Source organism: Hemitrygon akajei, chromosome 18 (genome assembly GCF_048418815.1).
Source record: "Hemitrygon akajei chromosome 18, sHemAka1.3, whole genome shotgun sequence".
NCBI classification, from domain to species: Eukaryota; Metazoa; Chordata; class Chondrichthyes; order Myliobatiformes; family Dasyatidae; genus Hemitrygon; species Hemitrygon akajei.
In genome coordinates this window covers 38,165,105-38,189,846 of record NC_133141.1, presented here as the reverse complement: position 1 = coordinate 38,189,846, position 24,742 = coordinate 38,165,105, and the positions used below count along the sequence as shown (strand labels likewise).

The following is a 24,742-nucleotide window of genomic DNA, read 5'->3' as shown; positions in this document are numbered from 1 at the left end:
GGGCCAGGTTCCTTTGCCTGTTTCTGTCCTTATGTTTTCATCAGGTAATTGGAAGAGAAGAAGGTAGAGATTCTGGTGAGTGGTTTATAATTAACTCTGTTATAAGGACTGCGATCTGTTTAAAGACGTGTTTGTACTTTAAATGGAAAATACAGAGTAATTGGCTTTTCTGCTATTCCGTGCCACAGGTCAAATGTGTCACGGGCTTAAGCTGTGTATATTTAGAAACCGTATGGAAGCTTAGCCATGCTGGAGGAACAAAGCTGATGTTCCTAAGTCAATTGAAGTCCTTAAAGTTTGCATTATTGGGGGCAAGACAGCGTGACCTTTTTTCATTTCTGTAATCAGTTCTTCACCACTGTTTGACAGTTCCACATCTGATACTACACTCAAGAACATTTCTGAATATTTATATATTGGTTGCTTTTTCATTGTCAGTCTTAATTCAGTATGTTGATAAATTTTAAACCAGAAGATTCTGAAGCGTAGTAAATTAAGCTCCTTGATTGTATCTATACACATCAGCTGAAGTGCTGCTAAACCTATTAAAGCAAAGTGACTTTTGTTTGTCAGTTGCTATTGGTTAACCTTACCAGTAGTGCTGAACATGTTTATTCTTCAGGCCCATGTTCAATAGCCAGCTGTGACTATTATTTAGACTTGATTGTGTTAGCTTTCCTGGTTTCATTGCAGTTGCTTAGACTTAAATTGCTCTTGACAGCAATGGAGTGCTGTGTTTTGACAGTGAGGAAAAGCTAATAGGCTGAGTCTTGTAAAAGTGATCACCTGTCAAGTGGTTGACCTTGACATTAGAGTAAAAGGTCCAACCCCATATACTCCATATCTGGAACTGACAAGAAAAAAAAATGTCTTGCAAATATAAATATTGTAATAGCCCCAGGTAAATTATAATGCCCAAGGGAAGTTTCTTTTTGTTCAGTAGTTAGGTTACCAAATACTTTGAATACACTTGTTAAACTAGTTGGGTGAATGTTTCCTCCATCTGTAGGTGCAATATAATTTTAAAATGTTCTGTTGTGCTAGTCCCTTATTGTACTTTTTTCCTACTCTGGTGAAGGAAGCATATAAATTGTACAAATAGTCCAGAGAACGTTTACTACACTAATAGCTCGAACAGGTGGGTTATCTTATGAAGGAAGGTTGGGCAGACTAGGCTTGTATCTACTGGACTTAAGTAGAGTGAGAGGTGGCTTTATTGAAACATGGAAGTTCCTGGTGATTGGTGTGGAAAGGGCGTTCCCTCTGAAGGAAAAATGCAAATCCAAGAATCATCACTTAAGTATAAGGGGTGGCCAATTTAAGGCAGAGTTGAAATTGTATTTTTTCCTCCGAGCATTGTGAGTTATTCAGTGTGGTGGAAGAGTTTTTGAGGCAGAGTGAGATAGATAAGGAAAAAGGTGAAAGGTTACTGATGTGAAATTGAGATTGCAATCAGATCAGCTGTGATCTGATTAAATAGAGCAAATGTAAAGGGCCAAGTGTTCTATTCCTGCTGCTCACTTGTATGTTCATTTGTACAAATGACACTCGCATTTCGAGTCAAGGTCAAGTTAGCAAACATGGGCAGTCACCCAGATACCGGATTAGACTACTTATTCCTTGACTTTTGCTGCAACTAATTAATTATTATAATACAAAGGTTTATATTTGATATTCTGCAAAATCAAAATTTACAAAAGCTGACGATCTCTAATGACAAATGTTTTGATTAATTTGCCATTCAATGTTTCCCACTACTCTCCACTGCAGATAACTCCACTATTAAGAGTTACAGAAATAATTACATTTATATCTGAATTACGAGAATGAGTGAAGCAAAGAACCTGGAAAGTTAATTCTGCAACAGTCTGATTACACCATTGACATTACGTCAGGTATTTGAAGCAGCCACATTATGTTGAAAGAGATTGTAAATAGCTACCTTCTGATAAAGTATGGGAAGAGCAACGTCTGCACTTTGTGAACTTTTCATGCTGATACAGGTGTTCGAGCTGAAACAAGTAGTCCGTAAAGCTTGTGGCTTGGCAGCTTTCTTCAGCAGTACGTAGCCTCATTTCATTGGATCATGTTATGCCAGCACTGAAGGCTTTGATTCAGAGCTCAGCCTGTGACTTTTGTTTTCATATGCAGAGAAATAATTTGGGGAAATAACTTCTGCATGGCTATTCTGGTAGATTAAGGGGACCGGAGTGATTAACCTTGACTTGATACCAATGGTAGAGTGAATGATATACTACTTGAGCCTGCAGATTGTGGTAGTGTACATTTCTGTTGCTTCTACATGGTCTATAGCATCTCGAGATACCCAGTCTTGAGCTGGCAATTCTATTCTGCATCTGTCCCATCAGCATAATTATGGTGCAGCATAACACAACTTTGTGAAGATGGGACTTTTTCTCGACAAGGACAGCGCAGTGCTCACTTTTCTCAAAGTTATTGTGGACAGATTCTTCTGCCAAAGGTAGATGGCTGCAGACACGGCCAAGTATATCGATTCCTTGCTTTATTTCACTGGCTGTCTTCTGGAGACCCTGTCTGGAACATACGGCTGCATTTGTCTTTGATAGTTTCACTCTCACAACTATACACACACTTGCACTCATACTCACACACACGTTTTTCCCTCTCCACCACTGGTTAATCTACGTTGGACTATTTGCAGATTTGTAATATAATCCCACTAATCTGTTTGCTCCTTAGTTCAACCCATACAACGTCATTAAAGGCAGGACCGCGTGGAAGGGGTCCTAAGAGTTAAAAGAAAACAGTTTTGAAGACAAAGATTAGGGTCAGTGATGAATGAGATGCTTCTACAGGATAAATTCCACTCCATTGCTGACAAATTGTGTACTGGGCCTCGCCAACCCACTTGAAAGTTTCGGGAAGTTGTCATCTGCTGACTGTGCCAGATAGCTAGCTAAAAAGTCCCTCTTGAGGTTTCCTGGGAGAGGCAGTGGGGCTCTTGGCTTGGCCTTTCCAACCAAGCTCAATTTGAAGTAAATTTCATGTTAAAGTTGATTTTTAAAATTCTTTAGAAGGCTATATGCTGTGAATCTTGAATCAGCAAAATGAGACAATAGCATGAGCCATATTTTGCCCTCATTGTCCAGTTAGTAAAGTTGATATAGAAGTGCGCACTAAAACAATCCTGTAGTCTCAGATAATTTACTTAATTATCAATTATCCAGGGCTGTGCTGAATTAATCCAGGTACCCAGTTTTGTCTTGACTTTACAAGAAAGCCACTGTTTGGATGTTTGTTGAGAGCAGGACCAGTTTTGATAGAGATTTTTGTCAATTAGCCCCTTGGAAGCTCACTGTGTAGGCTGTTTCATGGGAAAATGTATGTGGCTTTAGAATAGGTTGGAAGGGAGAATAAAAGGATAAAACACCTGCAACCTAAAATTATATTACAGTTGATGGGTAGCAGCAGATGTTGTTTTGAACTGCCCATTTGAAAGCTCCCAGAAGATTGGCAATATATCTTAAAAATATGCTAAAGTGTGTAGAGGAAATTTGGCAGCGGACTGAGCTAACCATATATAATGCGCCGAGTAGTTGAAAAATTAGCACTCTTGGCAGCATCTTTTGTCTGTTTAGATGTCGATTTTGGATTTGAATATTGGATTCGGATCTAGGCAGAGGAATTAAGGGGAAGTTATTTGCTGCAGAAAAGCTCTTTGCCTCAATGGGAATTAAATTAGGCCAGGTGTGTAATTATCAGAAGCTTTCTGGATGAATTGGGAATGTAAATTATCAGTAACCATATTCAATGTATTTGTTAAAGAAAATATTCAGCACTGGCTACAGACAGCTGCCTAACGGATTTGCAAGAATCTGGTCCTATCGACAGCCCACTGAAAACAGCTGTCTGCAATGAGGTCAGCCTACTTGGGAAGTAGAGGCAGGAATGCACAAATATTTGAGCCAATTTTCCAAGTTCGTGCTGCTGGTGGGGTTATTGCCTGCCAGTGACACAAATTGGGTATGGTGACCACAACTGCCAAATATTTGCAGCCCTTTGGGAAAACTTCCTAGCTACACAGGCTCTGAGGGTCAGTCTTGTTGTATTCAGTTATACTGCAGTGTGGAGAAGAAAAATATCTTGTGTTTTGCACATGATAGCCTTGCAAAGAGGTAAAAGTAACTTACATTTATATCACACGTCAAGCGGCACAGTAGCATAGATCAATTCCTGCTGCTGTCTGTAAGGATGTTCTCCCTGTGGCCGCATGGTTCCTGTGACACGTTTCACTATATGTTTTGATGCACATATGACTGATAGTCTAATCATCATGGTAACACATGTCAAGACATTTTCAAAGCACATCAACAGACACTTTGTTTTTGCTGCACCACCGAGGACAGATGCATTAGCTTCCAGAGAGCCAAGTGTGGGACAAGGACTGTGATAGAGTCATCGATAAATATAGTACAGAAGCAGGCCCTTCAACCCAAGTTGCCATGCTGACCAATGTGCCCATCTAAGCTAGTCTCATTTGCCTGAATTTAGCCCATAACCCTCCAACCTTCCCTATCCATGTTTTTAAATCTCTCCGCCTTACCTTAACCCTGTGCCCTCAGTTTTAATTTTTTTTTGACTGGGCATTCTCCTTATCTACGCCCTTCATATTCATCTCTATACAAGGCCACCATAATGCTAGAATCTATTATAAAAGACATCCTAGCAGAAGTCTTGGATAGCATTATCAGGATTGGAGAAATTCAGCATGAGTCTATGAAGGGGAAAACATACCTATTAAGTCTACTGGAGGTTTTGAGGATGTAGCAAGTAAAATAGATGAGGGAGTTCCAGTGGATGTCAGCCATAGAGCTCTAAAGCACAGAAACAGCCCCTACATCCCATCTAATCTGTGCTGAATTTTGCCTGGCATGGTGTGTTTTGGCTTTCAGAAGGCCTTTGAGAAGGCCCTGTTCAATATATTAGTGTGCAGAATTAAAGTACATGGATTTGGGGCATTATACGCCATTGATTGACTTTCAGAAATGGGCAGTTGATATAAATGGGTCTTTTTCCAGCTGGCAAGCAGTGACTAATCAGGTTCCACAGAGATCAGGTGCTTGGGTCTCACCTATTTGCAAGTGATTTGGATGAGGGTGTTAAATGTGACATTTCCATTGTTTCTGACAGCATAAAGCTGATGGAGATGGGGGGCGGTGGGCGCTGTAAGGAGGATGCAGAGGGGCTCCAATATGACATAGACAAGTTGAGTAAATTGGGAAAACAAAAGGTGCAACAAAGATCTGCATATAGGTATGTCCTTAAAGACATGGCTAAAAGCAGCTTTCAGGTGTAATAAGCAGCTGGGAAGGCAAATGGTGTGCTGGATAAAAACCAGAAAATATTGGAAATGTTTAGCAAGTGAGACCATATTTGTGAGAAGAGAAACCTGAGTTAACATTTCAGGTCAAAGACCCTTCACGAGGCCATTGTTGTAAGAGGTTTTGAGTTCAGGAGCAAGGATATCTTGCAGCTGTGGGGACCCACATCTGGAGTTTTGTGAGCAGTTTTGGTCTCCTCTAAGGAAGCTTTTTTTTTTCCATGGAGAGAATGCAATGAGGGTAAATAGATCGATTCTTAGAATGATATAACTGGCACATGAAGAGAAATCGGGTTCATTTGGCCTGTGTCCATTTGAGTCTGGAGGAATAACAAGGGATCTCATGCAAATATCTAAAATGTTAACAAAGCTAGACAAACAAGTTGTAGGATAAATTTGTCAATGGCTGGCGAGTCCAGAACTTGAGGACACAACCCTGGCATATGGGGTGTACATTCTAGAACAGGGGTTCCCAACCTTTTTTATGCCATGGACCAATACCATTAGGCAAGGAGTCTGTGGACCCCAGATTGGAAACGCCTGATTTAGAACCATGATCAAAAATGTCTTTATTGGAAATGCTGAGTCATTAAGCATATTCACGAAGGCAGTAAATCTATTTATTAATGCTAAAGAGGCCAAGCAAAGTGGTGAAGGAAGGAACGTGACGCTGATATGGGCCATCAGTTATAATTATCGTGAATGATGGAATAGAGCTACTGCTATTTTCTGTTTCTGCAGAACAGGAGAGTATTTGGCCCATCATGTCATGCTAGCCAAGACAGAAACCACTACTGAGCACTACTGGCCCAGAATATTGCTAGATATGTGCAGCGGTTGACATGGTGGGCCAAATGGCCTGTGGCTGTACTGTTAGACTCCCTGGCAAAGTATGGAAACTGAAATCAAGAATGTACAAGAAAGTAAAACTGTAAGAAAATAACATTATGCGTGGGGTAAATGTTTAGTTTCACTGGTCGTTGTTGAATGCCTTACCCAGGTGGTTTGTCTTCACATGAGAAACTGCTAAAGAGTGTTAACTTTGCTTGACTGGGAGGTAACATGGATGAATGCTATTATATTCCTGAATGACTTACCAAATATAAAAATATTCAATTTATTTTATAATCTCTGACTTATAAATCTTTATTTTGTTTCATTTCATTGTTAAGGCAAAAACAAATACCAGTGAGATGGAGTTTCAGAGCAGCTGATGTTAACCACATGTAGTTCCATGATTATGGACTAATTTGATTTAGCATCTGTTTTTTGTCTATTTCTCTTTCCCGTTGGCACACATAATAAAAGTTAAATTTCCTTGTCGGATTTTCCGCTTGTTCACAATACCATAGGTGGAAGAATTTGAGAATATATTAGGGAAAACCATCATGTTGCTTTGTAGAATTGATGTTGATGCTGTGTGCCGTACTGATAATCAGTCAGCTTTCTATTGGTATTGAGCTAGTAACAAACAGAAATCTCAGGGCAAAGTCTGATATTGCCCGCACCAAGTATTTGTGTGTGAGCTCTTCCATTTATGCTCACTGACTCGGTATCAAGAGTAAAGAATGGGGTGGCACAGTAGCGTAGTAGTTAGCGCAATGCTTTACAGTGTTAGCAACTGGAAGATTGGAGTTCAGTTTTTGCAAGTGATTTGTACATTCTCTCTGTAACCAAGTGGATTTATCTCCAGGTACTCTGATTTCCTCCCACATTCCAAAAAAACATCTGGGTTAGGCTTAGTAAGTTGTGGGCATGCTATGTTGGCACAGGAAGCATGGCGACACTTGTGGGCTGACCCAACACATCCTCGAACAGTGTCAGTAGTTGGTGCAAACAATACGTTTCACTGTATGTTTTGATGTACATATGACAAAGATAATCTTTTTCTTTAGAGCTATTGTTGACTTTCCCATCCTGGTCCTGAGAGGTTGGTGACAGCATCTCACTCATACATTGATTGACATTCATAAGGGTTAGCAACTAACTCTAAAGCTAAATAATGAAGGGCAATTCTATGTTGCCTTATTAGGGATATTTTATAGAGATATTGATATTTTTTATTTGCAGTTTATTATTGAAGAAATTTGCCTACATACAGAATATAACCTGTTGATGTATCAGTGAAAAGCATTAATTCGGATACATGAACACTGCCACCAAACTTATAGTTCCTTTCCCCCATGCTGCTCGTTTCTACCTCTTACGCAAGATCCACAAACATGACTGGTCGGGTAAGCCCATTGTCTCTACTTACTCCCGCTCCACTGAACTCGTGTCCATATTCCACGACCCTGTTCTCTCCCTTTGGTTCAGTCCCTTCCCACTTATATCCATTACATTTAACATGCTCTCGATCTCCTCAATAACTTTCAGCTCCCTGGCCCTGACCACCTCATTTTCATATACACTTCTATCCCCCATCAATAAGTCCTTAAGCTCTCAGCTTCTTTCTCAACAAAAGACCCAACCAGTTCCCCTCCAACACCACCCTCCTCCATCTGGTGGAACTGATCCTCGCCCTCAACAATTTCTCCTTCGGCTCCTCCCACTTTCTCCAGACTCAGAGTAGCCATGAGTACCTACATGGGCCCTAGCTATGCCCACCTTTTCGTTGGCTACATAGAACAGTCCATGTTCCAAGCCTTCCCTGGTAATGCACCCCAACTCTTCCTCTGCTACATTGACAACTGCATTCATTGGTGCTGTTGCATGCACCCACGCTGAGCTCGTCAATTTCATTATCGCTGCCCCCAACTTCCACCCTGCCCTTGGTCCATTTCTGACGCCTCTCTCCCCTTTCTCAACTTTTCTGTCTCCATCTCTGGAAACAAACTGTTTACTGACATCTTTTATAAACCTAACAATTACCATGGGTATGAGCCTCCGCATCCAACACATCATTATCTGTAACTTTTGCCATCTTCAACAGGATCCTACCGCCAAACCCATCTTTGTCTCCCACTCCCCCCCTCTGCTTTGCTCTGTGATTCCTTTGACCATTTGTATCTCCACTAATTCCCTCCTGGCCCATACTCCTGCAAACAACAGAAATGATGCACCTGCCCATTCACTACCTTGCTTACCTCCATTCAGGGCCCCAAACAGTCTTACCAGGCAACACTTACCTGCAAATCTGTTGGGGTCATCTACTGTATCCAGTGCTCCTGCTGTAACCTCCTCTACATTGGTGAAACCAGACTAAAATTGGGGGACTGCTTTGTCAAGCAGCTTCATTCCATCCTCCGAAAGTGGAATTTCCCAGTGGCCAACCATTTTAATTTCTATCTGCATTCCCATTCCAACACGTTGGTCCATGGCCTCTTTTGCCACAATGAGGCCACTCTCAAGGTGGTGGAGCAACACCTTATATTCTGTCTAGGTAGCCTCCAACCTGATGGCATCAATGTCGATTTCTCCTTCCAGTAATGTATTTTTATTTCCATCCCCATCCCTCTTTTATTCTCCACTCTGGCATCTTACCTCTTCTCCTCACTTGCCTATCACCTCCCTCTGGTGCCTGGTCTTTCTCCCTTTCTCCCATGGTCCACTCTTCTCTCCTATCAGCTTCCTTCTTCTCCAGTCCTTTCCCTTTTCTACCCACCTGGCTTCACCTAACACCTAGCTAATCCTCTTTCCCCCTCCGCTCACCTTTTTTATTCTGACATATTCTCTTTCCCCAGTCCTGATGAAGGGTCTCGGTTCAAAACATCGACTGTTTATTCATTTCCGTAGATGCTGCCTGACCTGCTGAGTTCCTCCAGCATTTTGTGTGTGTTGCATGAGAAGCTTATACTATGAAGAGCAAATTACAAGTTATGCCTTCCGCGAGTTTGTTTGAATTGCTGTCATCTGCACAAAGTCCTTTCATTGGGATCAAAGTAGCCCATGCTCTGGCTGATGCACAAGCAGTCTGCAGGCAGTGTCCCATCTGTTACATGTAAATTTCTTTTAAGGCAGGTTGACCCTTTATATGAAGCAGGTGAAGGATTATATCATGCTTTAGGTGTGGGTTTTGTCATATCAGCAGTGAAAGTTCACTGATAGCTTTTACACCACAAAGAGGTAAACCCTGCATATGAAATGTAGTTTCTGCTGTCTTTCTAGCTGAACCTTTAAAGGAAATATTTTCCCACCTTGGAATAGTGATTTGGTGTTGCTTGTTTGTTTATGGAGATACATTGTGGAATAGATCCTTTTGGCCCTTCAAGCTGTGCTGCTCAGCAACCCCCAATTTAACCCCAGACTAATCATGTTACAATTTACAGTGAGCAATTAACCTGCTAACCAGTCTTTGGACTGGAGCACCTAGCGAAAGCCCACAAATTCCATGGGGTCGATGTACAGACTCCTTACAGATGACGTTGGAATTGAACCCCGAACTCCCAACGCCCCGAGCTATGATAGTGTTGCACTAACCGCTATGCTACTGTCTAGTTGCCTAGTGATTTAGTCTGTCATCTCTGCAGTAATATATTATTCTCTTTCTATGTTTACTTACAGGGTTTTTTCAGAAGAAGCATCCAAAAGAACATGGTATACACTTGCCACAGAGATAAGAACTGCATCATCAACAAAGTCACCCGCAATCGGTGTCAGTACTGCCGTCTGCAGAAGTGCCTGGAAGTTGGCATGTCCAAGGAATGTAAGTTTCTGTGCTCCATCTGACTTGACAAACTTACACTTAACATTTTGATTTTGCTGTCGCGTGAAAGTGATGGAATACAGAGTGAACCAGCGAGATTTGCAGTAATCGGATGTTCACCAAATTGCAAGCATTTTGTGAAATGCTTCATTATGCCTTTTCACCAAGTTTTCTGTAAGGCTTAGAGGAATGAGAAGAAGGCTTCATTGGAATTATTACGGGGCTTGGCAGGCTGGAGTTGGGGATGTTGTTTCTCCTGGATGAAGAATCTAGAACCTGGGGTCACAGTCCTGAAAAGAGGATTAGGCTGCTCAGGACTGTGGTGAGGAGAAACGTCTTCTCTCAGATGGTGGGGGACTTGTGGAATTATCTATCCTAAATTCCTGCAGTGGTTCAGTCTGCAATTTATAGATTGTGATAGTTTTCTGGAGATGAAGGGAATTGAGGGAAATAGTACAGGAAAATGGTATTGAGGTAGGACATTAGCCCTACTGCTGCTCCTACTTCTTGTATTCTAATGCCTTAGTTTCTTTGTTCTAATCATTCCTTTATTACACTTTCTGAAGTCTCCTTTGCCAGCCAGGAAAACATTTACTGTCTTTCCAAACGAACTGTGTTTTAGGTTCCTTCTAGAGAGCAAGGGAACCCTCAGATTCCTTTCAAAGCTCTCAAACTTTCCACTAGGCCCTTACTCCTGCTCTCTTTATCCTTATCTCAAACCAGTTTGAGGAGCTCATGTCTTTCTTCCCACTTTGCCAATCCATCCAACTCAGACTTCTTCCCAAGCTTACCTCCAGACTCTCTTTTTTCAAGGAACCCCTCATATCCATTGTGAATTCACATTGTTCTGGAGATCCCTGACGTAACTGGTTCTGTCTCCTAGAAGTATTGTCGTGCTCCCAAAGAGAGTCAATCTACAAGACGTTTATTGTATTTCATTCTGAAGTGAATTTTCAGCCCTCCTCCAGAGTTTACCACTCACCCACATACCTGGGGCAATCTATAAGAGCATAAGATGTAGCAGCAGAATATAGGCCATTTGATCCATCGAGTCTATTCTGCCATTCCATTATGGCTGATTTATTAACCCTCTCAACCCAATTATCCTGTCTGTTCCCCAGAACCTTTGATACCTGTGGCAAAAAAAAATTCCACAGTTTCAGCACCCTCTGGCTAAAGAAATTCCTTTTCATCTCTGTTCTAAATGGATGTCCTTGTATCCTGAGGCTGTGTCCCCCGGTCATAGACTCGCCCGCTAATCCTCTTCATGTCCACTCTACGTTGGACTTTCAATATTTGCTAGGTTTCAATGAGATCCCCCTCTCATTGTTCAAACTCCAGTGAGTACGTGTACATTGTCAAATGTACATGTGATAAATAAAGGTAATCTTTACTATTTATCTTTATAATCTATTTATTCTCCATCATAAAGACCACTTGGTTTTGTCTGCAAGATAATCCTGTTCCTGAAGACTCCTTTATGCCTTTGTCACTTCAAGACCTAACCGTTCCTTTCTAGCACCCAGACAGGGAGGAATGGTTTATTATCCTACCAACTGTCATATGTTTGGGATGTGGACGAGAACCCATGTGTTTTTGTGTGGAATCCACGCTGTAGATCAAGACTGAACTCAAGTCACTGTAGCCATAAGACAGCAGCTCTACCAGCTACACTGCAGTAGCCTCGTAATAAGAAATGCTGTAATGAAGTTGAGATCATAGCGCTAACCATGAAAGGAATTCATCTTGTTAAGAACTGTAAAGGATTAGTCACGAGACCCAAATGATCCATCTTCAGCAATGCTGGTATTCCCAATTTATGCCCATAGCCATACATAGAATCCCCTTTCCTACTTAGTAGAACACTAATTTGTGACAGGTTGCAATGTGTTGCTGAACGAAAGCCTAATAGTTTTAGGCATTTTGCAAAGCAGCTTCCAGTCAGATTCTTGCTTAACTGAACCATGACGGAAATTAAATGAGTTCTGCCTAAAGAAGCCTAAAATGGTCTTGTACATATTGAGCTTTGCCTACAGGTACTTAACATTTGTCAGAATTCTAAAGAAGCTAATTTGTCAGCTCCATCTATCATATAGTTATTTGAATTTTCTCAAAGGTGGCCAATTTGAGGAAAAGGCTGATAATTTATAGTACTTTAATCTGTACTTTAAGTTGTGGGCATGCTTGCTGTGTTGGCACTGGAAGGATGGTGACACTTGTGGGGTGCCCCCAGCATATCCTTGAACGTATTGGTCATTGACACAAATGATACTTTTCACTGTATGTTTCAATGTACATGTGACAATAAAGCTAATCATTTTTAAAAACCTTTTCAGAATACCCATTCTTTATGTTTTTAGCATTGTGTTCCAGGTCTCTCATTTATTTTCTCTGTCCTTGACCTACTGGCAGTGATGCTGTGTTCAGCAGTTCCTTCTGCATCAGCTTGGACAGTGGGTGGACTGAATTCTTGCATTACAAAAAGTGTAGGAGCAAACCGTCCTGTCCTGATTCAACATCAAACACGAAGTACACTGCAGATGCTGTGGTCAAATCAACATGTACAAAAGCTGGATGAACTTAGCAGGTCGGGCAGCATCCGTTGAAACGAGCAGTCAACGTCTCAGCCCGAAACGTTGACTGCTCGTTTCAACGGATGCTGCCCGACCTACTGATTCAACATCAGCCATTTCCTTTCCATCGGGAGCCATAGCTTGCTTGCCCTCATACCTGCTAGTCCCAACTCCATGTCAAGCAGTGATCTTATTGTATGACTCAATTACTGCACAAATTAAGAGCTGCAAAAGCACCTCACTGACTTAAATTGCAGAGAAGGCAGTGTGGATTTCAGCATTTAGTTGAAGTATGAAAACCAGGCGCCAGATGCTGCCAGCATCATAACATCCAATCTGTCTTCTAGCACCAATATAATGAAATCTCTTTTCTCCAGATTGAGTTTATATCTACTTTGTGCTGAATTATTTGATCTGAGGGCAAATGGCACAGATGCAGTTGTTGTCTTAGACAACCCTAAGTTAAGGAGGAGAAGAATAATCAATAATCGTTACTTCTCCTGATCTTCATCCTGGTACATGGTTGGGATGTGTGTAAATAAATTATTTACTTTTGTGTTGATGCCTGAAATGCATGAAACCTGATGCATGAAGTGATATTTTTGGGTAGGTATCCATGTTTGTTATAGATAAGTTAAATGGATTGTGGTGGGGAGGGGGAGGAAATAATGCAATTAAAAATCCTGTTACTATATATGTTAGCATTCTGGCCAACATATTTACTTCTGTAGTGCTTAAATTGGCGAAAAGTGCAGTGTAGATTTCTTAGCGTGCAGCAATTTGTTAAATAATTTTGGACTTGAGAACCTGAAGCTTTGCAAGGTTTTGCATTATCGTCTGGTATGGATTATCACCACTGTACAGTATTGGAAAAAACTGCAGAGGTTTGCAAACACAGCCAACTCCATCACAGGCACTAGCCTCATGAGTATGAAGGACTTCAAAAGGCAATGTCTCAAAAAAGTGGCATCCATCATTAAAACCCCCATCACCCAAAACATGCTCTCTTCTCATTGCTACCGTCAGCGAGGAGGTACAGGAGCCTGAGGACACACACTCAACATTTTAGGAACAGCTTCTTCCCTTCCATCGTCAATGAACCAACCCATGAATAGTACCTCACAATTTTGCTCTTTCTGTACTACTTACTATATATATATGAGAGAGAGAGAGAGAGAGTGTGAAAATAATTTATAATTTTATTTTGCATATTGCACTGTACTCCTGCCACGTAACAGCAAATTTAATGACATATGTAAGTGATAATAAACCTTATTCTGATGGTCCAGCTCTTGACTGTTCATGATTAGCTGGAAAAGGAGAATGCTTTCTTTTAAAAAAAGTTAGTGCTGTTAGGAAACAAACAAATTTCTGTTTCACTGGCCCCTGCCTAGCTCCAGGCAGGTCAGAGAGCAGTTGGATGTCAAGCCAGATGGTGTTTGGTAGTAGCAGCCCACATCACCAAATAATGAAGCACTGCAAAGAGCAAATTAACTCTGTCCATTGGGTTTCCTTAACACAGCTGCAAGTGCTAAGCTCTGTAACGTGAACCCGTTCATGCCAAGATGAGGCAATCGCACAGTCCCCTCTTGTGACGAACTGATATTACCACCCTGTGATCTGGAATGGATCCTAAATTTTGGAGATTACGCATATTGGATTTCTTGGTCACTGGCAAACTAACAGTGCCAGTCATTCATTCAGCTCCTACTTGTCCATAGACTTTCCAGGGGCGAGAGCTGTGAAAGTGCTTGTCATCCAACCATTGAACACAACAGCACCCTCTACAGAGAGCCCTATGTGAACAGGTCAGGCAACTGTATACTGTACTACACTAGTCAGTCAGTAAGTATTTCATTATAACTCACCGGGATATGAAATTGAGAAAGGTTGATTCAAGAGTGATGAAAAATAAATTATTTTTAATTTTGAAAGTAATCTCCACCAATTAAAGAATGAAGCAGTAAGATTCTGCAGATTAATAAGTTGCAAAGTGGAAACTAATTTGCTGATAAAGCTAAGTGCAGCTATTGAAAAGTTACTAGGCAGTCCATAACGTTTTCTGGTAAGTTACAGCAATATCTTTCGATTACGTATACCTCAGTGATAAGGCTCTTGGTGGGATAATGGCATAGCACAGCTTATGGAGGAGTATAAGCCATTTTGAGCAGTAATTCCTTGACCCTACCATGAGGAGTTGTTTAATTTACATATGTTTAGAAATTGTCCTCTCTCCCACTTTCTTTTCTCTTCAATGTCCATCTCTTAATTGTGTGTGTGCCCATGTTTCAAACTCAAGAAATGACCCTTATCAAAGTCTCGAATACCACCAGTTGTAATTGTGGAATGGTAAACTTATCAGTCCTTTCTGATCCATTTGCTCGCTTCTTCCCAGTTGACTGCACCATCTTTAGCACTTCTCTATCATTGAGCTGTGTGGAATTGCCCATACCTGGTTCTCTTATCTCACAAGACAAAGGAGCAGAAGCAGGCCATTTGGCCCATCGAGTCTGCTCCGCCACTCCACCATGAGCTAAACTATTCTCCCATCTAGTTACAATTTCCGGCTTTTTCCCCTTATCCCTTGATACCCTGACTAATTAGATGCCTATCAATCTCCTCCTTAAACACCCTCAATGCTCGGGCCTCCACAGCTGCATGTGGCAACAAATTCCATAAATCTACGACCCTCTGGCTAAAAAAAATTTCTCCTCATCTGTTTTAAATGGGTACCCTTTAATTCTAAGACTGTGGCCTCTTGTCCTGGACTCACCCACCAAGGGAAACAGCCTTTCCACATCTACTCTGTCCAACCCTTTCAACATTTGAAATGTTTCTGAGATCCCCTCTCATTCTTCTATACTCTAATGAATACAGTCCAAGAGCTGACAAACACTCCTCATATGTTAGCCCCTGCATTCCAGGAATCATCCTCGTAAATCTTCTCTGAACTCTCTCCAACATCAGTACATCCCTTCTAAGATAGGGGGCCCAAAACTGCATACAGTATTCCAAATGAGGTCTCACCAGTGCCCCATAGAGCTTCATCAACACCTCCTTACTCTTATACACTATTCCTCTTGAAATGAATGCCAACATAGCATTTGCTTTCCTTACTGCCGATCCAACCTGGTGGTTAACCTTTAGGTTAACCTTTAGGGTATCCTGCACGAGGACCCCCAAGTCCCTTTGCACTTTCAATTTTTGAATTTTCTCCCCATCTAAATAATAATCTGCCCGATTATTTCTTCTTCCAAAATGTACAACTGTACATTTTTCAACATTGTATCTCATCTGCCATTTCTTTGCCCACTCTCCGAAACTAACCAAGTCTCTCTGCAACCTTTCTGTTTCTTCAACACTTCCTGCTCCTCCACCTATCTTGGTGTCATCCACAAAATTAGCCACAAAACCATTTAATCCATAATCTAAATCATCGATATACAGTGTAAAAAGAAGAGGCCCCAACACTGACCCCTGCGGAACACCACTAGTAACCGGCAACCAACCAGAATAGGATCCCATTATTCCCACCCTTTGCTTTCTGCCTATCAGCCAATGCTCCACCCATTCCAATATCTTTTCTGTAATTCCATGGGCTCTCATCTTATTAAGCAGCCTCTTATCGAAGGTCTTTTTGAAAAAATCCAAATCCACATCTCCCTTGTCAATCTTATTTGAGATTACCTCAAAAAATTCTAATAGGTTGGTGAGGCAGGATCTTCCCTTCATGAAACCATACTGGCTTGGGCCTATCTTGTCATGCACCTCGAGGTATTTCATAACCTCGTCCTTGAGGATCGACTCCAATAACTTTCCAACTACTGATGTCAGACTAATAGGTCTGTAATTTTCTTTTTGGTGCCTCCCTCCTTTCTTAAACAGCGGAACTACATTTGCGACCATCCACTCCTCCAGAACCATGCCAGAGTCTGTGGTATTTTAGCAAGAAAATGAATGGTTACTCTTCCAACTTCAATGTCATTACTGTTGGAGCCTTTCTAGGCGTGACCCTTTTCTGTTTCTTATCTAGTTTCTGCTTCTTAATGATACATCAGAAATAATACCACCAGTCCAGCTTCCATGTAACAATGAAGGTGTGTTCTATAGGGGTGGTATCTGAAAGTTTGATGTGTGACTTCAAAATACACAAAAAAAACTCCTTGCCTCTTGTTTCTTCATTCACATTATTCCATCATTGTAACCCCACCACCCCACACGCACATCTGTATCTTCAGGTAAATTTTAAAATTCCTTGCAATTTTGAGCAAAAGAGCAGTGGAGTAACTCCTATGCAGTGGCCAACAATCATATCTTAATCACCATTACAAAGTGATAGATGTTTTTTCTGCCTTGCATTTTATAGGAACTTACTGTGTACAAATGTATTTCTGCATCACTTAACTTCAGTAGTAGTTTATTGTCTACCTTGTCCTCAGGTCCTGAAAGGTACTATTGAAATGCTGGCTGGCCGGTCTATGTGAAATTAATATAGTCACTCTGAATTCATTTTAAAGTGGAGATGGTCACACCGTGTTCCAGTGCTCCCATTTCATCAGTGGTAATGCTAAATCCCATTTAGAGTCCAGAAGAGATCAAGAGTTTAAGCTTTCTAATTTCAGTGAAAGCCAACTTGAGTAACGTTTAATAGGATATCACCTGTATTTTAATCAATTAATCATTTGCTAGAAATTTGAGAGGTCAAGGTTCATTGTGTGATGTCCACATCAGGCACATAGAGTAATAATTTATGCATAGTGCAGTTGAACATCTATATATTACTGCGTAACACATTTAGCGTATTTATCTGTCACATGTACATAGAAACATACAGTAAAATGCATTGTTTTGTGTCAAATCAAATCAATGAGGATTGTGCTGTGCGACCCATATGTTACCACGCTTCTGGTACCAACTTAGAATGTGGAAGGAAGCTAGAGCATCCAGAGGTAACCCATGTGTATAAACTCCTTACAGGCAACAACGGGAATTGAATCCTGGTCAGTGATCATCTGGCGCTGTAAAGCGAGGGCAAATAAAAATATATACATAAAACAAAAATATATCATGCATTCTTCAGTTGATGAAGAATGGTGTCCTGCATTGACACATTATTGGTCCAAAGTAAAGGGAGGATTTTTTTTTAACTGCATCTAACCACAGGAGTCTGAAGCAGAAATATTCCAAACCTAACAACTTTAGTCATGATTGACATAAAATTCTCACATAGGACAAAGGTCTCATTAATGAAGTCAACAATCTTCCTATAATTCTGTTCTTTACTACATTTCCCATTACTTCAAATCTTTAATGTCTCACTTGGTGTCATCGATCATATTTATATCTTAGCTGGGAGTGTCTGGTAGGTGTTTTGTTCTCGAAAATGTCAAAGCAAATAACTGCTGCAGACACAAGCATTTTCAAGACAAAATCTAGACAGTCATTTGGGTGTGGTAGGCATGACTGAACAGGATTGTGTCTGGTGCTGGTTGGTGTAAGGTGTCGAAAGCATAGTATGACTGGATTGAGTTGACTAAAGCAGTTACTGTCTGCAGTTTTAATGTGCGGAGTGAAGTTAGCTTCATTTTGCAGAAAGTCAGCAACATTTAACAAATGCTCTCTTTTGAAATTAGCTGTTTTATTTCATTAGGTAGAAAGTAAACATGAGATTTGACTTACAACTCATTATTATCAAGTAAGTGGTTTCCCATTCTGTACTTAACCATGCAGTTTCTCTTCAAGGAGTGGTTGAGATCCAGCTGTCAGAAAAAACACTCATATTCTCCTTCTTAAATCACACAGAAGATGTAGTTTTTTTTCTGGAAACAATATCCTATTTCCATACACATTTTTGGATTATACTCTTATTACAACTGAGTAATTTAAACCCTGCTATATCAATAGTCATTAATATGGATGAGATTTAAATAAAAAAATATGAAACCTTTAGTGTTGCTTGTTTCAAATGCCTATTTCTGGTTCTTAAAATCAGTTTAGAAAGAGCTCTGCATTCTGTACTTAAAGGAGAGGTTAAAGAACTGAAATTCTTCAGCATAATACAGTGCCTTTGTGTGCAACTCAGAGGAATTTCATCAAAAAGCCAATCTACGTAGATCCCATAGAACTGCAGAACTGTCTGCATGGGTATTGTGAGCAATTTTGGGCCCCACATCTAAGAAAAGATTGCATGTCCTGGAGAAGGTCCACTGGAGGTTCTCAAGAATGATCAGAATTAAGTGTATGAGGAGCGTTTGATTCCTTTGGGTTCATAATCAGTGGAGTTCAGAAGAATGACAGGGGGATATGATTAAGACCTTCTGGATTCTGAAATGACTGGATACAGTACATGGTGAGAGGATGTTTCCATTAGTAAAAGGGTCAAGGATCCAAGGGCACACCCTTCGAATAAAGGGATAGCTCTTTAAAACTGAGATGAAAAGAAATTTCTTCAGCCAGAGGATGATGAATGTGGAATTTGCTGCCACGGAGGACTGTGGAATCCAAATTACTGGGTGTAGTTACGACAGAGATTGATGGGTTCCTAATTGGTAAGGGGTTTCAGTGTTATGGGGAGAATGGGGTTGGGAAAAAACAACCATGATTGAATGGTGGAGCAGACTTGATGGGCTGAATGACCTAATTCTGCTCTATGTCTTGTTGATCATGAATACCCAGGCCACTCAGATATGTCACTCAAGCTTTCCCAGGATGGCTGAGATCTGCTGTGCAGCTCAAAGGGAACACCGTGACCTGGTCCTTGGCTCTGAAATCCACCACAGATCCACCCACACTTGGCACGATATAGAAGTCCTTTGGTTCCCCACCACTGGATCCTTGCACTATGCTGTCCCCAACTTCCCAGCTTCTTCACTGGCATAACCCATCCATTGCAATCCCGACTGCCGCAACCAGCTGATCACAATGCCCCCTTCTTCCTGACAAATTAACTTAAGCTCCAAGCTTCTTATTTTTCCCTGCCATCCTTTCCTCGCCTTCCACACGACCATGGTAGCATAGTAGTTAGCGCAACGCTTTATAGTGCCAGCAAGCACCGATCAAGGTTTAATCCCCGCCACGGTCTGTACGTTCTCCCCATGACTGCGTGCATTTCCTCACACATTCCTCTGATGTACAGTTAGGGTTAGTGAGTTTTAGGCACGCCATGTTGCTGCCAGAAGCTTGCGACACTTGCGGGCTATCCCCAGCACAATCCTCGGACTGCATCGGTCTTTGACGCAAATGACTCATTTCACTGTATGGCTTGATGTACAGAACATGTGACAAATAAACCTAATCTTTAATCTCACTCATGACTCTCAATCATGACCTACCTTCTGTTGCACCCTATGGAATAAGTGGTGGAAGGGTCTTTGCTTTCTTTGTGTGCACAGCTAATCCTGTTGCACACAATGGGTTGGACCATCATATGCTTAACAGGATATTTCTGTGTTTGTCCACATGCAGAACTAGTAGAAATTTCCCATCACCCTCCTCAGTCCCAGGCATCCCAGTAGTTTGATGATCTACCCAAGGTGCAGAACAATTTCTAGTTTATCGTTTCTTAAAAAAATAAAATTAAACTGTCTTTTAATTAGCACACAAACCATTAAATCAAGGCAAGTAGACTATAACACTGAGTGACCCAAAAAATACTGTGGTTAATAAAACTACCACAAAGCAGTGGTATTAAGATTCATTACATGTGGAATGTTGGGTCTCTCCAAGCTTAATGTAGATATTCATTGAATAGAGCGCCTCTATTCACTCAATACTCTCAAAAACTTCTATAGATGTACTGTGGAGAGCATTCTGACAGGCTGCATCACTGTCAGAATGGGGGAGGGGTGCTACTGCACAGGACCGAAAGAAGCTGCAGAGGGTTGTGAATCTAGTCGGCTCCATCTTGGGTACTAGCCTACAAAGTACCCTGGACATCTTCAAGGAGTGGTGTCTCAGAAAGGCAGTGTCCATTATTAAGGACCTCCAGCACCCAGAGAATGCCCTTTTCTCACTGTCATCAACAGGTAGGAGGTACAGAAGCCTGAAGATACGCACTCAGTGATTCAGGAACAGGTTCTTCCCCTCTGCCATTCGATTCCTAAATGGACATTGAACCCATGAACACTACTTCACTTTTTAATATATATTATTTCTGTTTTTTGCACTATTTTTAACCTATTCAATATATGTATACAGTAATCGACTTATTTATTATATTTTTTTCTTTTGCTTCTTCTATATTATGTATTGCATTGAACTGCTGCTGCTAAGTTAACAAATTTCACATCACATGCCGGTGATAATAAACCTGATTCTGATTCTTATTAAATATTAATTGAACTTGCTGCCTCAATGAGACTAAAATATTTTTAATTAAGTGTAAACACCTGACTTTTATCTTGTGTGTGAAGTATCACAGGGATACACGTTCTAATGTTCTGTCTTTATGTAGGGAATTTGGTTGAAGAAGCAAGTTCTGCAGGGCAAATAGCTTCAGTTGGATTGTGGTTATTCATTGCTAATGCAAACAAAGGATCTAAGAAGAAATGGGGAACAAGCTCAAAAAGAAATTGAAATGGAAGAAAGAAATAAACTAACTGGAAATATAAGATATGGTAAAGAGAGTAGTGAGAAGAAAGGTTTAAGAGGAAAGCAGCATATCCTAGCAAGAGTAATTGATATATTATTTGAAAGCATTTCTATACATACATATATATATATCCATTCCATGCTTGTCCTGCAATATTGCAAATTTCTGTATTATCTATAACTCATATTTTACAGTAAACAAAAAAAATCAATGATATGTTTCACCAAAGAGAGTAGTTATTCTCTGAGAATTCTTAAAATATAGTTTAAGGATTTTTGCTTCTGACACAGAACTGTGCACACTGGAATCACATGTCAGGAATCTGGGTGCAGAGGTCAGCACTCCCTGAGAGATTTTCCATCCATTAATTTTAACGGACAGAAAATCCTGCAAGGCATGTTGACCTCTGTCTCTGAATTCCCATTGTGCATCCTCACTATACAAAGCTCAGTGCCAGAAGTGAAAATTCATAAGATTTACCCTTAAGGATTGCCACTGTGAGAAGTGCATATACAATAAACACATTTATTAAGATACCGTACAATAGAATGAGAATGTGGTCTTTATCCCTAATAATAATCTTAAGAAATGTGTCAAATATTGCAGTCGTGTGGTATCTATCCTGAAAAAAAATCATTTTCGGGGTTTGCTTTACCCTAATATTACTATTAAAATAATAAAAAAGGGAAATTCATTCTACCATGAGTCTGCGGGGAGGATTGCATTATTCATCATGAAGGAGTGCTCAGCAACTCTCATGACCTTCATCTTATAAACAGCAAATGTGCCTGGATGTATAGTGCATGTTGTGTAATTAGGCATTATCTCCATTTCTGGGGATTCATTTGTCACACATATTACGTGCTCACATGGATGAGTTAATAAACTTTCAGGTATTTAACATACTTATGTGGCATGTTAATTGTTTAAAAGATCTTCATTGCTGATGTGCTGTGCCTGCCTGCATTTTGTTTCCTCAATCTGCTAATAAACTTTTGCTCTCAGAAAATAGATATTTCTAAAAAAATATATACTTCCACGATTTTATTTTTAAAAAAGAGCAAAATAGGCTGCTGTTACCAGCTTCAAGAAAAGTTAGTAAACTCCTTTCCTATGACCAGTGGAGGAGAAAGTTATTGTGAGTGTGCAGATTCCTTGGTCTACACACTGTATCATTTATAGTATTGATATATAGTGTATATATATAGTATTGATATATAGTGTGTATATATATAGTATTGATATATAGTATACTAATACTATATCAATTTATCACATGCTTTTGACTTCCTCACATTCAAAATGCAACACAGTCATAAATTTTCTGTTTGTTCTCGTCACCGCCTCAGATTAAAAGAATGTCCCTTTAAAACTGACTTGAGGAGGAATTTCTTCAGCCAGATAGTGGTGAATGTGTGGAATTTGTTGCCACAAAGAGTTGTGGAGGCCAAGTCATTGGGTGTATTAAAGGCAGAGGTTGACAGGTTCTTGATGGGTAAGAGGGTCAAGGGTTACAGGGAGAAGACAGGAGAATGGGTTGGAAAAAAAATCAGCCATGATTGAATGGCAGTGTAGACTTGATGGGCTGCAGGGGCTAATTCTGTTCCTGTATCTTATGGTCTTGGGGGCTTGACAGAGTAAAAATATCAGGAATATTTTTAGAGTTGAATCCAAATGACAGACTTGGTGACACAAGGATGGAACTGAGGTGAGTTCTCAATGACTTGGTAATTTTATTCTGCGATCATCCATTGCATTCGTGGAACATGGAGCTGAGGGAAGCAGTTGTTCGCTTTCAGCTCTGGATAACTTTAAGCTGAATGCCCCAAAGACCAGAATGGACCTGGACAGGTAAGTGGGAGCACACGGAGCTGCATGGTTCTAAGGTAATTACCACCCTCACAGACTTAAGTCATAAACATCAGCACTGAACCTACATTAAGTTGGTTCAGTTTGTTATTGGCTCTTCAAATAACTGAATTAATAAGTTGGGAAATTCAATGTGTGTCGATTCTGAATAACTTGCTTTGGAGTCTCTTAAACAAACTGATGGATTTCTGGTGGTGTCAGCCACCCTGTGATTAAGAACAAAAAATTCCTTGGTAGCATATTCTTGGCTATTTGTTATCCCTGACTTATCTTTAGTGCAGAATGTTATGACAGCATTTTTTTTTGTTTGGATTTAAAAACAAAATGATGGGCTGCGAATGAAATGGCATTTATGTCCAGCCTGGGCAATGCTCCCTCCAGGTGTTGTTGAACTAAAAATGGTAGTGGCACTGTTTGCTTTTGGATGAAAGCTTCAACCTTTGTTTGCCTACAGAAAATGATATTTGCTTAACTAATTAGCCAGCCATTTGTTTGCATGCTGAAGATGACATTTATTTAACTAATTAGCTAGTCATTTGCACTGCAATAAAAGTTAAATACTTCACTCTTCAAGTGGTCCAATTGAGTTTTTTCCAGTAAATGTTATTCACTCAAAATACTTGTCCATACCAGCTTTGCAGGTAAATTGGAGTTTTTTTTGGCACAAGTATTTGTGCTTTATGTTCTTCACCTGGTTTGTAAACTAATCTCAACTGAAAGCAGAATGCATTAACTCCTGGTGAGATTATATAACTGCCAGCACTTGCTTGATACTTACACAACAGCAGTTGACAAAAGCTGTAAACTGAACACAATCCTAGAGATTCATCTGATATCATTCAATGCAAGGGAAGAGTTGAGTAGGCATTTGAATTAGTGTTTTATGTAGCTAGCATATTTTGGGACATTAACTATTCAATACTTCATACGTTTTTAAAATTTAATTGGTGTATTTGCAGTTAGGATCATTCTTCAGTTGAGATCAATTAAACTTAGTACAGGATTGTAGGCAATGTAAGGCCACAAAAGGAAAGGCACTACTGCACTTATCATTTTGAGTGAGTTGTAGAGGATCTACGTTATTTCTACTCACCTTTCCCAACTTCCTCTCAGCTGCTGTTAGAGCTGATCTTTCTTGATGAGTCTGTATATTTTGGAACATTTTACCCCGGGTAGTTCACTCCAAGTTATTTTTCATGAGTGAGCTCAGGAAATGAGCAAGCAGAAGCTACAAAACCAGAAAGGACTTCGTTGTGGGGCCCATCTTTTCCTGGCTCAAAAAGGATACATGTTCACGCACATATTTTCCATCAGTGATCACTGATAGAGATCAGAAGAGCAAGATGTGATTAGTTTTTACTCTCCTAAGGCCAGCAGTTCTGGATAAGGTAAGCCATTACCTAGATAAGTTAACTCGTATGTGGGTGACACGGTAGCATAGCAGTTAGTGCACCACTTTTTACAGCACCAGAGCTCATTGATCAAGGTTCAATTCCCACGGCTGTCTTTAAGGAGTTTGTACATTCTCCCCATGACGGTAGTGGTATTCCTGTTTCCTCCCATATTCCAAAGACGTTTGGTTAGGGTTAGTGATTGTTGGACATACTCTGTTGGCACTTGAAGCATGGCGACATTTCTGGGCTACCCCCAGCATAATCCTTGGGTTGTGTTGGTCATTGACGCCAAAATGATGCACAGCACAG

The 24,742-nt window shown here is 40.5% G+C and overlaps 1 protein-coding gene across 9 annotated transcripts in view; it reads left to right on the top strand.

Moving 5' to 3' along the window:
• The window catches only part of raraa (retinoic acid receptor, alpha a), a 397,838-nt gene that overhangs the window by 336,551 nt on the left and 36,545 nt on the right, over window positions 1-24,742 (top strand). For all 9 annotated transcript variants that reach the window (XM_073071422.1, XM_073071424.1, XM_073071421.1 and 6 more), the window contains one exon: window positions 9,866-10,007. In XM_073071422.1, the coding sequence (XP_072927523.1) occupies window positions 9,866-10,007 (142 nt within the window). The remainder of the gene's footprint in view (window positions 1-9,865; window positions 10,008-24,742) is intronic.